Here is an 18816-nt window from a genome sequence, read left to right on the forward strand (position 1 = left end):
CAGAATACATACAATAGACACATTCTAATGAGTAAGAAAAATTCCTGCATTCATGTTGAACTAAATATATTAATGGCAGTATCAGACTTAAAGAAAATGAAGAGAGTTGCATAAAGTTTCGTGGCACATTAGAAATTTGGACAGAATATGAAAACAGCAAAGAATGAACAAAAAATATTAATGCAGAGGAAAAATAGATTATGAGGAAAAGTCATGCAGAAATACAAATTTCTCACTAAGCAGTGCCTTGTTGGCTAGTAAGGGGAATTACAGCATATTATTAATGGCACAATCTGCCTCATTAATATTCAATATTTTATCTTATCAAACACACTGAACAAGCTAGATATCAAGAATTTTCAACATGGAAGTCAGAGCAGATAGCTGATAACTTTAGTTGACCACACCAATATTGGAGATCTAGCAAGCAATTAGAACGATTCTGATCTTCTTTAACAGGATATAGATAGACTCACAGTATGGGCAACTAAGTAGCAGATGGAATACTAATGCAGAGAATTCCATTTCATCTGAAGGTCCAGGGAGAGATAATATAGAGTTACTTTCTAGGGAAAGTGCAGGGTCATAGAGGCCTGGGGAATTAATGCACGTAAGTCTTTGTGACCAGTAGGATATTTTGAGAGAATAGTTGGCAAAACATAAGTGATCTTGGGTTTCAGAAATAATTGTTTTGAGTACACAAAGAAGGAAGCTTATACATTATTTTAAAATTAATTCACGAGATGAGGGCATTGCCAGCTAGGTCATCATTTATTGCCCATCCCTAGTTGCCCAGAGGGCAATTAAGAGTTAACCACATTACAATGAGTCTGGAGTCATATGTAGGCCGGACTATGTAAGGATGGCAGTTTCCTTCCCTAAAAGACACTATTCAACCAGAAGGGTTTTTCCGATAATCAACAATAGTTTTATGGTCATCATTAGACTCTTAATTCTGGATTCGTTTTTGAATTCAGATTCTACCACCTCTCAGAGCAGGTTTTTAAACCCAAGTCCCCAGAAAATTACCTGAGTCTCTGGATTAACAGTCCAGACAATGTCACCAGGTCATCACCTCCCCACATAGTGAACTTTGAGAAAGCTCTGGTGAGGCCCCATCTAGAAGATTATGTCCATTTTTAGTCAGAATCATGGAAGAATTACAGCATAGAAAGAGACCATTCAGCCCGTCGTGTCTGTACTGCTGTCCAAATGAGCATCCTGACTTAGCCATTCACCCGCCTTTCCCTATACTCTTACGCATTGTTTTTATTTACTTCATTATTTAATACCCTCTTGAATGTTTCAATTGAACCAACCTCCACCGTTGCTCCAGTAAGGGCATTCCAGACCAGAACCACTCGCCACCACACTTTGAGGGGGAACTTGAAGGTCCTTAAGAAGGTGTAAAGAAGATTTCCAGGAATGAGGAATTTTTAGCCACAATGTTAGATTGGAGAAGCTGAAGGTATTTTCCTTGGAATATTGGAGGTTTGGGGATTCTTGACAGGTTTGAATACAGTAGGGCAAATCAAAATTGCTTGCATTGCCTGATCATACAAGAAATAGGAGACACTGACTTTTAGCAAGAGGTGCAGAGGGGATGTGAGGAAGAACTTCCTTACACAGTGAGCTGGAACTCACTCATATATGGGTGTTGCAAGTAGAGACAGCTGCTTCAAAAGTTCATTGGATGTGTCCAGTAAGGGAGACAAACATAAAGGCAAACAGGGAAATAGGGTTGATTCAATTAACAGAGAGCTAGTATGGGCTCGATGGGTTGAATAGTTTGCTCTGCAACCCAATCGTTGAATGATTGCTGCACATTTCTGACATTTTCTGTTTCCATTTCAGATTTACACCTTCTGCACTCTCTTCTTCTCATCTCTAAAGAGAGACAAGATCACAGGAAGTGTTGCAAATGCTGGTTTGCTGTATCAATAGTATAGCCTGTGCTGCTGACTGAGACCCATGTGAGCAGCAGAGTGGAGAAAGACTTTCCATTTCACCTTGTCGTAGTTGCTCAAACCCCAGAATGGGTAGAATGAATATGTACATTTTTGTGATTAATACCTAGACCCAAACCCAGAGATTTTGACCCAAGGTGAAGCATTATGGAGAGGTTGTGGGGACGGTCCCTTGAAACATGGCTGAAACAACCCTGAGGTGGTGTTAAGGTTTATGTCAGAAATACTGTGAGAGAAACCTCAATCACACTTCTTTCTATATGACTGATACTGTCTTTTACTTGGAAATTACATCAAAAAGTGAAAGCTCAAACTCTGAGTTGGCAATACATACCATGAACTATGTTTTTACCCAGAAACAGATAGTCTGCACCTCACCTTTCATGGTTGCAAGTGAGATTTTAAAAATTAGATGTAATTTATACAAAAATAACTTACTGGCGTGTCTCAAAGTTAGCATTGTAGACCTCTCAGTTTTGGGTGTACATACATGAGAGCTCAACATTGAGCTCAAAATTCTTCAAACCAAGCCAAAAGATCAAATCTACTTTTACTATTTGAAGTAAACATTCTCACTCAAAGTTTACCCGAACTCAGTGAATTTTGATGACCAAAGTTTTCAAAGCATTAGCAGAAGAGTTGGCAATTTAACTCAGCATTTGTTTTTATTTTTTATAGGCTGTAAGCATCGCCAACATGGAAGTGGCCACCATTTCACCAATATGGATGTGGCCACCATTTCACCAATATGGATGTGGCCACCATTTTGCCAACATGGACAGCGCCGCCATTTGCCAATATGGACAGAGCCGCCATTTGCCAACATGGACAGCGCCGCCATTTGCCAATATGGACATATAGCCAACACTTCACCTACATGGATACGGTCATCATTTGTCTGATTATCATTTCCCTTGAACTGAGAAGCTTATGAGGGCATTTCAGAGGGTACTTAAGGGTCAACCACATATTGTTGTGGATCTGGGGTCACATGTCAGACAGAATGGCCAATTTTCTTCCCTGAGTGATTTAAATTGGTTCCTACAATAGAGCATCGAACTGCACAGCACAGGGACATGCCCTTTAGCCCACAATGTTGTGCCAAGCATGACGACAAAATAAACTAATCCTTTCTGCCTACTCTCGGTCCGTATTCTTCCTTGCGTATTGATGTGCTTATCTCAAAGTCCCTTAAACACCCCTATCGTATTTACCTCCACCTCTACCCCGGCAGCACATTCCAGACTCCTACCACTCTCTGTGTAAAATAACTTGTCCGTCACATCTCCTATGAAGTTTCCCCCTCTCACCTTAAATGCATGACTCCTCACAGTCACCATTACTGAGAGCTTCTAGATTTATGGAGTGAATTTAATTGGACCAGTTGCCAGGATGGGATTTGAACCTTTGTCCTCTTAGCATTAACCTGTGTCCCAAAATTAGGAACCCAGTGCCACTACCATGTGAACCCACATTACCCTCATACAGTACTGGTGTTTATGCTTCACGTAAATCTCCTCGCACCCTTTTCATTTAACCCTATTAATGTGCCATTTTATTACAACTTATCTCTCTTTGAATGTGTCAATGACTCCTGTGGTAGAGATGTCTGCGTTCTCAACACTCCCTGATTAATAACGTTCTTTCCACATTCCCAATTGGATATTTTAGTGACCATTTTAGTTTATGGCCTCGAGTTCAGGTTCTGGTCTACAAGTGGAAACATCTTCCTATGTCAATTCCATTGAAAGCTTTCAGAATCTTAAAGATCTCTACTCGGTTACCATTTTTAGTTTGGAAAGTATCTGAGCTTCAAAGAGTGTGGTAACCCAAGAGAAATTGGTTCAACAGTGGGAGTTCACAGCCCTGAACTTTGATAAGCATTCCTTTGGCTATCCTATCAGGACCAGACCAGAACCTGGGCCATTGACTTGTACAGATATCTCAAGATGAAAGGAAGCAACTTCACCTCATGTTGACAGTAACCTTCCAGGTCCCAATGATGAACATCTTGACCCATAATAATGGAGTATGGTAGACCTGACTGGCTCGGATCTGGGCTGTCTAGTTCCGCCAACATGGATGTTGATTCATTGTTAGGCATGCACCATCAGAATAACATATCTGAGTGCACTACCATTGGCTTAGGAAGACTAATTTATGCCACGCCCCACAGAACTACCTATGAAAGGTGCAGTACTGTGTAATTCTCTGTGAACCATCAGGGTAGGAACCCCAATATCTGAAAATAATACCTTCTCTCAAGCTAACACATTCCAGTAAGTGTCATGCCAAGGCTTTTTTTTTCCTCTTTCTGAAGCAGAGGTCTGCCTTTAGCATGGTGAATGGATCTGCCAAGGACAACTTATGAGGTGCTAGCTGTCTTAGTGGTCCTGGCATCCAGTCAAATGCCAGCCCCAAAGCTTATTACTCACTGACCGTTTCATCCTGTTCCTAGTGTCAGGAGTTTCAAGGAATCTTTGAATCTGAGTCAATCAGTGTGGCTTGGTCTAAGCTGAGCCCCTCCAAGTTCCTGTTTTTGCTGCAGATCCATATCAGGGTTTGGATTTGTGCTCAGTTACCCACATTAACATTCACAGTTATTGCAATCATGCCAACTCCCAAAAACAGACTGCGCAGAGTGCTGTAGCTTCATGTTTGACCCTGCACATGTGCCTTCTTATATCACCCATATCCTGGACCCTCTGCAGAGGGTAGTGTTGAGGTGGGAGCTGCAAGCAGTAAGTCATTAGAGATTGGAGCCAATGTGAAGGGAAAGGTGATTATGTGTACAAGGTCACCAGAGGGCAAGGTTGCTCAAGAGTTGAAAAAGCTGAGGACTCCAAAGAGGGTGGCAGTCAGATGGAATACAGGAAAATGCTGACAGGTACACACACTGAAATGCCTGATGCGTTGACAGGCCTGTCAGAGATCCTATGGTTACTCTCAAGGAACACGGAAAAGTCAGGCGCAAACTTGGCATGTGCAGAGCATTGGATGCATTCCTTCCAGGATGGAAGAGGTGACCAATGCCATGAGAACCTTCAAACCCAACCAAGACAACATCAGCTTCCATTACGCCCCACAAAGGAGGCACTCAGTGTCCCAGTGTTGCAGTGGAAGCTCAGACTCCCTCCTGTTCCTCCTGATCCTTCATTTTCCTCCTCAGCCACCTGCTACTCAGTGGAAAGGGATGACAAAGAATGAGAAGGAAGCAGAGATCGAGTGAATCCTTAGAAGTGTATAAAGGTAGTAGGTGTATACTTAAGAGAGAAATCAGGAAATCGTGATGGCACAATGGGGTAACAGTATCATGAAACATGAGACTACAAGACGAAAGTGCAGAAGTAGGCCATTTGGCCCTTTGAGATCTGCTTCACCTTTCAGCAAGATCATGACGGATCTGATAATCCTCAACTACACTTCCCTCTCTTACTTCCATAATCCTTGCCTGACTTACTGCCAATCTCAGCCTTGAACTTATTTAACAACTCAGCCTCAAAGGCCCGCTGTGGTAAAGAATTCCACAGATGTGCACCCTGTAAGAGAAGAAATTCCTCCTAACCTCTGTTCTCACTGGGTGACCCCATGCTCTATACCCCTACTCCTAGACTTCCACAAAGAAAAACAACCTGTCTGTAGCTACTCTGTCAAGTCCTAAGAATCTTAAATATTCTAAGATCACCTTTCGTTCTTTTAAGCTCTAACGAGTACATACACAACCTATTCAATGTCTCTTCACAAGATAACCTTCCATACCTGGGAAATCTAGTGAAATCTTCCCTGCACTATCTCCAATGCCAGTATGTCTTTCCTTACAAAAAGCAACCAAAACCGTTCATAGTATTCCAGCTGTGGTCTGACTAGTGTCTTGTTCAGTTTTACTGAGACTTTCCGAATCTTATATCTATTCCTTTTGAAATAAAGGTTAACAGTACCTTCTCTATTATGCATTGAATATGGTTTTGTGATTTATGCACAAGAGATTGCAAGCCCTTCTCTGCTGCAGCGTTTATCATAGAATCCCTACAGTGTGGAAGCAGGCCATTCAACTCATCGAGTGTACACTGACCCACCCCTACCCCATCTCTGTAACCCTGCATTTCCCATGGCCAATCCACCTAACCTACCCATCCTTGGACTTTGGGAGGAGCTCAGAGGATCACAGTGCATCCAGAGGAAACCCATGCAGACATGGGGAGAACGTACAAATTCTACACAGACAGTCACCCAAGAGTGGAATCGAACCTGGGTCCCTGGCACTGTGAAGCAGCAGTGCTAACCACTGAGCTACTGTGCTGTCTAATCCCTGCTTATGTATCAATTTAAATAGTATTCAGCTCCTCTATTCTTCCTGCAAAAGTAGACAACCCTGCATTTTCCTATATCATATTCCATCTGGCAAGCTTTTTCCCATTCAATTAACCTGCCTATATCCCTCTGGAGACTCTTCGCATAATCCTTCCCGCCCACAATTGAGTCGTCTGCAGACTTGGTGCTAACACACTCACTTCCCTCATCCAAGTCATGAATATGTATTGTAAATAATTATGGCCCCAGCATTGATCCTTGCGATATTCCACCAGTTATAAGTTGCCATCCTGAAACTGCTTCCCTCATTCTAAATCTCTGCAAATATACTATTCCCTAATATCATAGGCTCTAATCTTGTTATATAGCCCAATGTGTGACACCTTACCGAAAATCCTTGGAAATGTAAAATCTTGCATATGCTGGTTTCTCGTTATCTACCCTCTTGTTACTTTCTAAAAGAATTGGCATAAATTTTGCCAGGTATAATGTCCGTTCCATGAAGACATGCTAAACCTGCTTAATTCTATTATCTGTTTCAAAATGGCCTATTATTGCAAGATTTAGAATAGACTGTTTCATTTTCCCAATGACAGCCATTAAGCTAACTGATGTACACTTACCTGTCTGATTGTTAACTCCCCTTTTTTGAATAAGGGTGTTCCATTGGCAGTTTTCCAATCCCCTGGGACTTTTCCTGAAATGAATTATTCTTCTTGCTTTCTAATGTTCTTGCAAGATTACTATCAGTGCTTCCACAATTTCTGTGGTGACCTCGTTAAAAAGAATGGAACCATGCATTGATGACTATTGTGTAACTCTGCCAGTGCATCGCAGGCAACAGGAGCCTTGCTTCAGCACCCCAATGGTTTCACCAATGATGTCTCACATGGACATCTGGCTCTTGTTCACTTTGCCCAAATGTCCTTGAGTGAGGAACCCAGTGGTCAGTGGAAAGCTCTATCTCCCAATCTCTGTTTCGACATGTTGACTCAAATACTGAACTGGCTGCAGAATAAAAATATCATGACTGCTTCAGGGATATCAGACTTAAAAGAAAAAAATTGCATTAATGGATGATCAGGGTAGACCACTGTTAGCTCATTTAGAGTGAGAAACTCTTTGTGGTATATAACTGTATATAAATGTGACATCCATAAAGAGACATATGTGCAGTCAATAACCCCCTGTAACATAGGAACACCTATTGGCAAAGAGAAGCCCAATTCTCTTTCTGGGAGGAGAGGGTGTGATATATTTCCCTCTCCTGACATAAAAAGCATTAATCACCTTCCTTACACAACAACAGGTGGTGAACTGTAAAGTGTTTGATAGATTGGCCATTCTAACCAGGAAGATTTCTAACATGAGGTACTCCATTGCAATGACCACCTTAAAATGATGAGTAAAATGATTGCGGTTATACATCTGGTAGATTTTAGTGAACATTCCTTTGTAAATTAGCAACTTTTCATGCACAGCTCCTCACTGAAACTGAGGTGAGAGAATGAATCCCTAAAGAAACTGAATGAATACAACTTTGTGCTCACAGAACTGTTTCCTCCATCTTCAAGGAACTTGTCCTACTCTGTGTGGCCTTGACTGAGTCTCCCTGTCGTGCTGCAGGTCAAAGGGACTGGAAACTCCCCACAACCGGAAGTGAGAAGAGCCATTGAAGTGAGCGCTACAAGTCACACTCATGCCCTGTAAAGTCCACCAATATCTGATATCGGTACATGCTACCAAACACTTCCAACTGACTCAGCAGAAGCCAGCAAAAATTAAACTTGAAAGTAGGTGATGAACATTTTAACTAAAGTAGGTGGGTAGATTGAAGGGATGTGGGGGCTTCCTACCTTAATATGTGTCCAGCTGGCCGAGATTAGGAAAAGGCATTGGGCCGAGCAGCCAGGTCTAAAATGGCACCATTGAAATCAAATGATCTACTGACCATTGTCAAGATCTGTTACACTGCATTGATTCATCGTCTTAACACGTCCACTTACACCCTCACTGCACTCACAATAGCACCCCTAGCACTGAAAAAAAAACAGGTGCTTACAGAATCAACATGTGTAACCTCTGATCTATCCATTCATTAGATAAGATAATCTGTCCATTCGGTTCAACTTTTATTCTCACAGGTTGTTTTTATCCACAAATTAAAAATCACCAAATGAGAGCTTTCAGAAACTTCATTTAATCCATATACAGTAATGAGTGAAAAACTCCAATACTTTATACAGACAAATCCAGTCATAGCCAGACTCAATGTAAGCACGCTCTGGATATGACTAAATCTTCAGCAAATTCTAATTAGTTTATTATACATTAATCCCATTGGAGGACTGTAAATCTTCTTTATTAGAATCGTTCTTGCCCTCTATCCCATACAGTTTAATCTATATTCAGACAATTCCACTATTGGCTTGACTATAGCATGTTATTAAATTACTCTTTCTCAAGGACTTCTCTAATGTAGAGAATATGTTATGCGCCTACTTAGATGCTTAGGTCTAAGAGCCACAGTAAAAGAAAACATGCATTTCAAAATGCAAATTAAAGCTTATGTAATCCAAAATATGTGTTAAATTGATCAAAGTTAACAAATGTAGGATCTGAGACATTCACATATATGTGATCATTCTTTTTTAAGTTAAAAATTCCTGATTGAAAGCTGTTGCTTGACCACCCTGCACTATTCCCGGGACAACTGTTGCCATTATTGGTAACCATGAGTTTAATATCTTTAGGATAGAGGTTAGTTCGTTTAAACACAATATGTTCCAGATAAACATCCGATTTACACACTTGCCCTCGGAAGAACACTTTGGAGTAAATTAAGTAGTTTCCGGATTCATTGATGATCAATGCTCCTGCATTGTAGCTTACTCCTTTGACCAAAGCAAGACCCAACTCAGCGTCCCACACGAGTGTCTTGGAATTCTTAATGACGTTCAATCCTGTAAAACAATCATTACAAACAAGTCCTTACAAATGTGTGGGCTTGCTGAATATGTCACCTATGGATTGTCAAATAATTTTTTAAAATAACTATATAATTCTAGTTATACACATTTGAAAAGAAGAATCCCAATGTAGACTCGTTTAACATCTTCCTTCAGAATTAATTTTTTTTTGTTTTGTCAATATTGAACATTATCTCTATATGTTTTTACTGCCACAATGTCCCAGGCACTCAACACAAAAAACAAGCTCATTCCTTTGAAGTGTTGTATCTGTGACTGTAGAGGCCCAACATGGCAGCGGTTTGTGCAGCCAAAGATCCCACAAGCAACTGTTTCTTCTAGGTGTCATTGACCGATGGAGGGATGCTAGCCCATACACCTATGTAATCCAAAATATGTGTTAAACTGATCAAAGTTAACAAATGGGGGACATATGGTCAAATAGGAGTTATGGCCACACCAGATGGAGTCTTGTGCCCTGCACCCTGGCAAGTTTGGTGGACACCACCATATTTCCACCTTTGTTCCAATTAAATCTGTGGTGGGAAGGTCCATGGGCAGCTGGTATTTACCTGGCAGCGGGTAGGAGTCTTGTTATGTTGCAAACACTGGTGTTCCTGATTGTGGTTTTCTTGAGTTTGGCGGGAATTTCTCATTGAAGGGCAGGCACTGCGCTCCTGTTCCTAACCACTGGGGCTGTTGTTGGTCTTGGGAGGAAGCCTGGCCCTAACCTGTTCAGTTGCTGGATGGCACAAGGGCCAAAGAGAAGGAGACACGGGGATCCCGATAATTGTCCAGTCAGCTGTCAAGACCACCAATGGGTCCCTTCATAATTTTGCCCACTATTTAGGATCATTCATCAGGCTTTGATGTTCCATAAATTGGTAAATTAATTGTCAGAGAGTGTGCTCGCTATTCAATTTAGCATGGGAGGTCCAAAGTCATCCTGATCAGAAGAAACTGCAGTCTGCACTTGTCGGCAAGGGAGAGAGCATTTCTATCTTGAGGTGACCTCCCATAAAATGTTTCTTTCAAACAAAAAGACCCCCGCAGCTGTGGCCAGGTAGTTGATTAAGGTCTCAAGTCCTACTTGGGGGCATTAGACTTCCACTCTGTGACTGACAAGTTCCAATGGATGGTTGATCTTAATAGGCCATTTCCACACCTTAATTGACTATTTGCTACTTGCCAGGTAGCTTCTCCAGCACCAATTCCACCTCCAGGTTTGGGAATGGGATAGCACTGGGAAACCGGCGTGTTGACTGGCATTGGAAATTTCTGGGTCCTCCTGAATCAGCAATCATTCCTATTTATGGGTGAAAATCCTACATCCTGTTTACCCGAGTGATATTTCTTTAACACGCATTCTTTCATTTCGACATCCTGTTTTTATTCACCATCCATTTTCCTTTTTTGTTGCACGATTGGCTTATTGCATTTCCCTCTTTGCCCCCACACCCACCCGCACCATAACTGCCTCAGAACCTCAGGATAGTCACTAACCTGTAACGTGCGCAACAATCTCAGATGATTTACTGATCTCTGGAGGCCCTGCTGAAAAAGGTAAGAATTCAACATCAATAAACAGCAGCACAGTTGCAAACGTTAAAGCTTGGTTCTAATCAGATATCTTTTGCTTAGTCACTTAATCTGATTTAATCACAAGATCGTCGACTGATATAATACCAAGAGCAGCCATCTGACCCAATTCAATGGCTGACTTTAAAATGAGTCTTGCTCAAACAATTGATACAAAAAATTTGAATTTAAATTTGTTTCTTATCAGACCACAGTTCACCCTGAAATGTTACAAAGTTCACATTTTACTGCTTGGCTGTCCCATATCTTTAGATTATCTCTAGTTGGCATCACCCAGTATAATCATTGTCGATTGTTGATTCTTTAAGAATTCTGATTCACTCTCAACAACTTAGTATAAAGTTGAGTGGAACCCTTCCATGTGTAATTGGTCTCGAGTAACATGACATGTTCGATATCATCACACACAGAATCAAAGTATTTTGTATTCAAATTAATCCTTTTCTATACTCACCAATAATCTTTTCTTGTCGACCTTCACTGGCCTGACCCTGATCAAAATAAGAAAAAGAAACAATATTTTGTTTTCAGAACTTTCTGACTTCAAGTAATTGAAGACTTTTAGTCAGCAGTATGAAGAATCGCATACCTTTTTTATTTTGTCGATTTTTTGATGGAGTTGAAACAAATAGAAGCCTCCAAATGCCATTCCAGCTAATATTAAGAGTGCCAGGAATAGAATTACAACAGTGCATGCTTTCTGCCACTCCGTCTTCCTTTCCTTCTGTGTTGGCAGCACTACTGGGTGCGCTGGAGCTGACAGATAATGATCAAGGTTCGGATCACTGCCCACGGTGTAAACCTGGGGGTATCTGAAATCAGGCTCCATGACTAGTCCAAACTCCAGTCTCCAAAGTGCTGCTTGTCGCCTGCTATATCTGGGTCTTCTTCCTTTTGCAGTTCAGCATCAAAAAAATTCACCGATGTTCTGTCCCTCGCACATGCAATTGCTGTCTCACTCTGAGTGGGAGTTTCCTCTGCTTATATAAGAAGGCCCAGTCAGCTATGCCCACACATGGTCTCCTTCCTCCTGAGCCATGGAAAGCTGCCACAAACTGTTTCCAGTCAGCTTAGTGGCGAAAGTGTAAATATTCCACCTTGCCCTTTATTATTTCACCTGCTTTAATTTTTGTCTAACAATCTAATTGTACATGCAATGGATATTGCAAAGGTATTGAGGACAGTTTATATTTGACTCCGAAACACTTTCACTTCACCTTTGAAGAAAATTAGCTTTGCTGTACTTGTTGCAAGATTACCCCTCCAAAGTTGTTTCCGCTGCTTCGTGTTTCCTGTTACAAACAAAAATGTTTAATTAGGTAAGTGATTTGCAACATTTCCTCTCTCACGAATACAAAGGTTCAGAGGACATGGTACATGACTCAACAGAGGCTGGTTAAGGGAAAGAAAGTGTCCAGGTTTATTCAAATGTGGATCAACAATTCAAATTGAAAGACAAAAAGATATCAATGAGTACATCAAAACTAACCGTTGTTACATCCTTTTTAACATTATGATAAAGTGAAATTCTACCTTCAAAAGGAGGGATGTTCCCCCTCATTTTTCTTCATAACCTGGCAGGGCAGATTGAAAGGTAGCTCAACAACTCCATGATCATTCTATCATGCAACTATAGAAGATTGAATAATCTTGTCTTTTCATGTTACAATTCCTATGTTCCTAAGTAAAGGCTCTGTAAATTCCTCCCAATGTGTGGAACAGGTTCATTTCTGGGCCCCAAAAAATAAGAAAGGAGGTATATTGTAAGGAGGGGTGAGAGTTCATTGAGCCAACAGCCACCTGGGAAATTCTGAAGCATAGCTGTTCAATTCCATGGCAACATTTTCCAAATGTGATAACATTTCCTAATGTGTTGCTTTTCAGTCCATGTGTTGACAGATTGAAAGACATAAAAGAGGGAAAATGATTACATTTCAAATGATTCTTGCAGCAAGGAATTTTCTCAGAATAGTACAACAGATCCTTAACATCTGCTTGGTCTTTCTATCTCACTTTATGGCAATAATAACTGACCACTGATAGATCTTTGATGGTATCACTCACCAAAAGCCGGAGGGGAGGTGGCGGAGAAGATTTATTAGAATGCTTTTAGGGACTAGATACCCACAGGGATCAGAGAGGTTGGTTTTGCATTCCGTCAGAACAAAGGAAAGCTTCAGAAGTGCATAAGCTTATCTGCAAATTTCACAGAGTAATGAAGAAGAAACTGTTTCCTTGAGTTGAAGTAAAAGAAGATACAGGCTTACGATAATTGGCAAAACAACAAGAGGTGGAAGGAAGAGGACTTGTTATGTGAGCCGGAATGAACCATTGGAATGGACAGTGGAAGCACTTTTGACCATAACTTTGAAAACAGGACTGAGTTACTAATTGTGATGGAGGTGCTATTGATCAGCAAAGGTGCTGTGACCATGAGCTAAATTGCCTGCTCCTGTGACCCAAGGTAAATCCAGTTACAGCAGTTAGGAAGATGGTCACTCAGGCAATGAAGAGACTACCCACATTAATGTGGATCGCCCTGTTTCGCTTAACCTGTGCTAATATTATGTTTCCCTTCATTAGATTCATGAGGTGAAACTGTATAGTGTAGGCAAGACAGAACACGTTTTTCTGAAGCTTACTTTGAGAATGAAATTATGATGTGAAACTTACAGTTGTTACAGTGAGTTTCAGTTCTGCACTCCTAGTACACTTGGAGTTAAATGATTATTCTGACTCCAATTTTGCAGTATGATATCCTGAATTGCTAGTGGAACTTACAACACTCTTTGTGAACATTTTCCTAATACTATCAACCTGAATAATACACCAACTGTATTCTGTAAACACTCCTGATCCAGATCCACTTGTTAAAGGGCGATCTTTAATCGATTGATCACCTTTTGATTGGTTACATTTGCAAGTTGTCTATCTTTAGCATTCTGATCCTGAAACACTCACCCCCAACCCTCCCTGTAAACATTCTCGACTTTCATAATATCTGTTTCAAAGTCGATTCGCTGCAAAGGTTATTTGTCCTTCAGTGAAATGGTGAACAAACAAATTTAATGTTGATCTCTCTCTCTCTCTCTCTTTGTGCACTTTCTCTGCAGCTGTAACATTGTATTCTTCACTCTATTCTATTACCCTAATGGACTTTGTATGGTATGATCTACCTGTAACTCAAACAAAGCAAAATTTTTCACTGTACTTAGGTACATGTCACAATAATCAATCAAATCAAACTGAATTCATTGTGTACATACAACCCAAGGAGCAGGACTCGGGTTTTCAACACCTTCAGTCAGCTTCACAACTCAATTACATTCTCACAGATTTGTACCTCGACTCCCAAAACCTCCTTAACTCCAAAGCACTTGTCACCCTGAACCAAACAAAAAATCTTTCCCTCAGTCTTGAAGTCTTGATTTGCGTCAGCAATAATTTCCTTTCAGGGGAATGGATTCCAGATTTCTACAGCACCGTGTGTGAGAAGGATGCTTCTCCCAAACTAACCTAGACCTGGATTTCACATTATGGTCCCATTGTTTTTGATGTCTCCTACCAGAGGAAATAATTTGTCCACCTGATTAACAATTATTATTATTAACAATTAAAATGCCTTGATCGTACCATGCTCCAGATTGAATGGAACGAGATTAACAATTGTAGTCGTGTGCTGAAGTTCAGGCCTGGCTAGGAGAATGAAAATTTCCTGACAAGGTCACTCCACCACTGTGTTCTGTTCAAGTGCTCCATGAAAACAGCTGCTTTGACCAACATGTGGTCACGAAATGCAAAGCCCAATCCCACAGCACCGCGGGAGCTGAGGTTAAGGAAATCAGAGTCCTTCAAAATGACAACCACAGCACCTCCGTCTGTGTCTAGTGTGCCCCACACACTACAAGGTGCTGGGAAGGCTGCTGGTACAGGCATACCATGGATATTTGCCAGGAGAAGAATGTGCAATAGGAGACACCAGACAGTTCCACGGGCTGCAGAGATCTGATGTACCTTTTGCCAACTCGGACCATGCAGGTCAGTCTTCCTTGACCTTGCACTGAGCTGCTGGAAGGTTGCGACTGTTGTATGTGCAACTGAACCAATTCAGCACTTTACCATGGGGTAGGTTTTCTGTTAGCCCTTGTAGCTAACAAGATACAGTATATGGCACTTCTGGCAATGAGTCATACTGGACTCGAAACGTCAACTCTGCTTCTGTCTCCACAGATGCTGCCAGACCTGCCTGACTTTCTCCAGAATTTGCTGCTTTTGTTTCAGATTTCCAGTATTAGCAAAATTCTGTTTTTATCAGAGTTCATTTCATGTTGGGCAACTGGTTACAGGTTACATGAACACAATAAATATTTTTTTCAAAGGCAGGACATCAATGTCAGGTCTTACTCCTGGGTTCTGCCAGCAAGTCCATCACAGAGTGTGATGCTTACATTTCTCATTATTAACCCTTTCAGACCCTTATACAACACTCACTACCACCATAGAAATGCGAATTAAAGAGAAGCAAAATAATACAAATGCTGGAAGTCTGAAATAAAACCAGAAAGTGCTGCAGAGACTCAGCAGAGCTGGCTGTACCAGTGGAGAGAGGAACAGCGTAAACATTATGGGTCCAATATGACTCTCCTTCACAACTGCAGAAGAAAGAAGATTCAAAACAGACTCGAAACCTCAACACTATCCACAGATGCTCCCTTCAGTGTCTTTCTCCTTGTAGACACTTACACTTCAGCATTGAGCATGACACTTTGTCACAAAGAGTGGAGCTGCCCGTTGTGCAAGCTGCCCTTAAGAGCTGGGGCTTGACTTCAGTTTGTGTTCACTGTCTACCCCGCTGGGTCTCCTACCGAGCATTCACTCAACAGTCAGAGTCATGCTCAACTGAGCACCGCGACCGCGGAACTGGGGAGGCAGCACAAAGTCTGCTCCCTGGCTGTCTCAGTGAGACTGGGGCTCAGATTAGTCACAAATCGCACAGTGGAAACAAGCCTGTTCCTACCTCAACCTCTCCTTATGTGACCAAGTGTCAAGTTTTGCTGATGATGCTCAGAAACGATGCCTGAGTACATTAAAGGAACCACATAAACCCAAGCTGTTGTAAATTTTAAATCTGCAAGTTTCTTTTAATAGGAGTGGTGAACAAATGTAACTGTTCATCAGATACAGTAATGCAGACAGGTCGCAGCTCAGAAACCATTCTGTATAGATTAGATTAGATTCCCTACAGTGTGTAAACAGGCCCTTCGGTCCAACAAGTCCACACCGACCCTCCAAAGAGTAACCCACCCAGACCCATTTCCCTCTGACTAATGTACCTAACACTTTGGGCAATTTAGCATGGTCAATCCACCTGACCTGCACATCTTTCGACTGTGGGAGAAAACCGGAGCACCCAGAGGAAACCCACGCAGACACTGGGAGAATGTGCAAACTTCACACAGACAGTCCCCCGAAGCTAGAATCGAACCTGGGTCCCTGGCGCTGTGAGGCAGCAGTGCTCCATGGTATACATGGTGGTATACATGTCAAGGATGTCTACAAATAAAGACAAGAAAGCACAGCAAGACATAGGATGAAAATTTGGTTGGACATAAATCAATATTGTTTCGGAACTATTGTGAATCTCTCCAGTGTGGAAACAGGCCATTCGGCCCAACAAGTCCACACCAACCGTCCGAAGAGTATCTCACCCAGACCCATTCTCTTACCCTATTACTCTACATTTACCCTTGACTAATGCACCTACACATCCCTGAACACTATGGGCAATTTAGCATGGCCAGTCCACCTAACCTGAACACCTTTGGACTGTGGGAGGAAACCCACGCAGACACAGGGAGAATGTGCAAATTCCACACAGATACCCGAGGCTGGAATTGAACCTTGGTCCCTGGGGCTGTGAGGCGGCAGTGCGAGCCGCTGAGTCACTATGCATATGAAGATACTTGTGGGTAATATACACTAAAATAGAAACCTACAGTTTTGATGCTCAGACATTGTTTTAGGTGCCGTTTCTGTGCAACTATGTGTGAGTTCCACCCAGTTGACCAAAGGTGTATGTGTACTTGTTGAGTGACACATAACAGCAGTGGTCAGGCTGTGTCAGGGCTGTGTAGGAGCATGTGCAGGGTCTCAGAAGCAGCACACCAGGTCCTGCTGGAGGAGTTGTAGAGAAGGAGGGATGTCCTGTCCTCACAGGAGAGGGAGAAATCCCACGTGCCCCTCCTAACAACCCCCTCCTCCTTCAAAAAATCTCTCCCTGCTGCTCCAACTGGCCTCATCTCCCCCCTCCCTTTCCTCATCCTGGCCCAGGGGGACTCTGAGCGTGATGCTCATAACCCAAGGAGGCCTTACTGAGAGAAGGACAGCAGCCTCCCTACTTTAGATGAAGCACCCAAGGATTTCTTTCCAGAGTAGATGTTGATAGAAGGCTGGTGAACTCTTGACACACTACTCCGGAAGATTTCCTGATGCTGCCTCAAAGTTCCTTTAAGACGTCCATTAGCATTTGCAAACAAGGAGGCCATTCAGCCCGTTGAGGCTCCTCTGCCATTCAGTAAGATCACAGTAAATCCAAAGCTGATGGAAGTGAACAGCAAAAGCTGGGCATTGCGTTGAACTAACCCTTGAAATAGAACATAGAACATTACAGCGCGGTATAGGCCCTTCAGACCTCAATGTTGCACTGACCTGTGAAACCCATCTGAAGCCCATCTAACCTACACTATTCCATTATCATCCATATGTTTATCCAACCCTCAACAACAATGTCTTTCTTTCTAATTTGACAAGAAAGGGCATCAGTTCCAGTATGAGCCACTACCATAGCGGAAAGCTTCTCCAATGAGCGCTGGCTGCCATTAGAATTGCCCCTTTAGGTTTCCCAGCATGGCTGTTCCCATTGAGACTTCCATTCTTCAAGCAGCATGGTGCGTTGAGTTGATCATGGATTAAGTCTGTATTGCAGCACCAAGCTAAGGGTAGACACCTGGCAAACTCTTTGATGCTTCGAGAACCCATAGGCAAAATCACCGCCTTCAGATTTTAATATTTTGCCCAATTGTCAACCAATTGGCATTTGAGTAATCACACATCCTAATATCCTCCTGGATGCCAATCACCAATACCATTCCATTTCTTCCACCTAATACTGAGTAACAGCTGCAGGCATTAGATACAGCAAGGTCTATGGGCTCCAACAATATCCTGGCTGTAGTACTGAAGGCTTGTGCTCCATGGCCTGGTTAAAGTTGTTCCTGTAATATGAGTGCCTCCAGTTAGGCCAGCATTTATTGCCTATCCATAATTGCCCCTTGACCTACGTTCTCTCCACCCGTGCACCTATTTATCTCTCAGCCCCCTTCCTCCACCCCTCTATATTCCTGATGAAGGCCTTATGCCTGAAACATTGACTCCCCTGCTCCACAGATGCTGCCTGATCTGCTGTGCTTTTCCAGCACTACCCTTTTTGACTCTGACCTGCAGTATCTGCAGTCCTCACTTTCTCCCTTGATCGACTTGGCTTGCTCAAGCCATTTCATAGGGCAGTTAAGAGTCAACCACACTGCAGTGGGTCTGGAGTCACATGTAGGCCAGACCAGGTAAGAGCACACTTCCTTCCTTGGAGGCGAATAGTGACTCAGACAGGTTTTTATGACAATCATCAATGATTACATGATTGCCATTAGGCTGGCTTTTAATGCCAGATTTTTATTGAATTCAATTACCACCAAAAGGCCATTCTGGCATTCAAATCAATATTGAGTCATAGAGTCATAGACATGTACAACACAGAAACAGACCCTTCAGTCCAACTCATCCATGCCGACCAGATATCCTAACCTAATTTAGTCCCATTTGCTAGCACTTGGCCCATATCCCTCCAAACCCTTCCTATTCATATACCCATCCAGATGCCCTTTAAATGTTGTAATTGACCCAGTCTCTACCAC

The 18816-nt window shown here is 42.2% G+C and overlaps 1 protein-coding gene across 1 annotated transcript; it reads right to left on the minus strand.

The window, feature by feature from the left end:
* Nucleotides 1–8584: 8584 nt before the first annotated feature.
* LOC140479457 (tumor necrosis factor ligand superfamily member 6-like) lies at nt 8585–11675 on the minus strand. The gene is made up of 4 exons (XM_072573300.1): nt 11436–11675; nt 11301–11337; nt 10751–10801; nt 8585–9241 (listed from the first exon to the last, which is right to left on the minus strand). Exons 1-4 carry the CDS (start codon nt 11673–11675, stop codon nt 8838–8840), a joined length of 732 nt encoding a protein of 243 aa, XP_072429401.1. The 3' UTR covers nt 8585–8837.
* Between the last annotated feature and the right edge of the window lie 7141 nt (nt 11676–18816).

This window comes from Chiloscyllium punctatum, chromosome 7, assembly GCF_047496795.1.
Source record: "Chiloscyllium punctatum isolate Juve2018m chromosome 7, sChiPun1.3, whole genome shotgun sequence".
NCBI lineage: Eukaryota > Metazoa > Chordata > Chondrichthyes > Orectolobiformes > Hemiscylliidae > Chiloscyllium > Chiloscyllium punctatum.

Bases quoted from the DNA above. Each gene is read 5' to 3' on its own strand.
- LOC140479457 (XM_072573300.1), bottom strand. From the start codon at position 11,675: ATGGAGCCTGATTTCAGATACCCCCAGGTTTACACCGTGGGCAGTGAT. The intron at 11,338-11,435 runs GTATGCGATTCT...TATTTTGATCAG, and splicing joins AAATCGACAAAATAAAAAAG to GGTCAGGCCAGTGAAGGTCG. The intron at 10,802-11,300 runs GTGAGTATAGAA...TACCTTTTTCAG, and splicing joins TCGACAAGAAAAGATTATTG to CAGGGCCTCCAGAGATCAGT.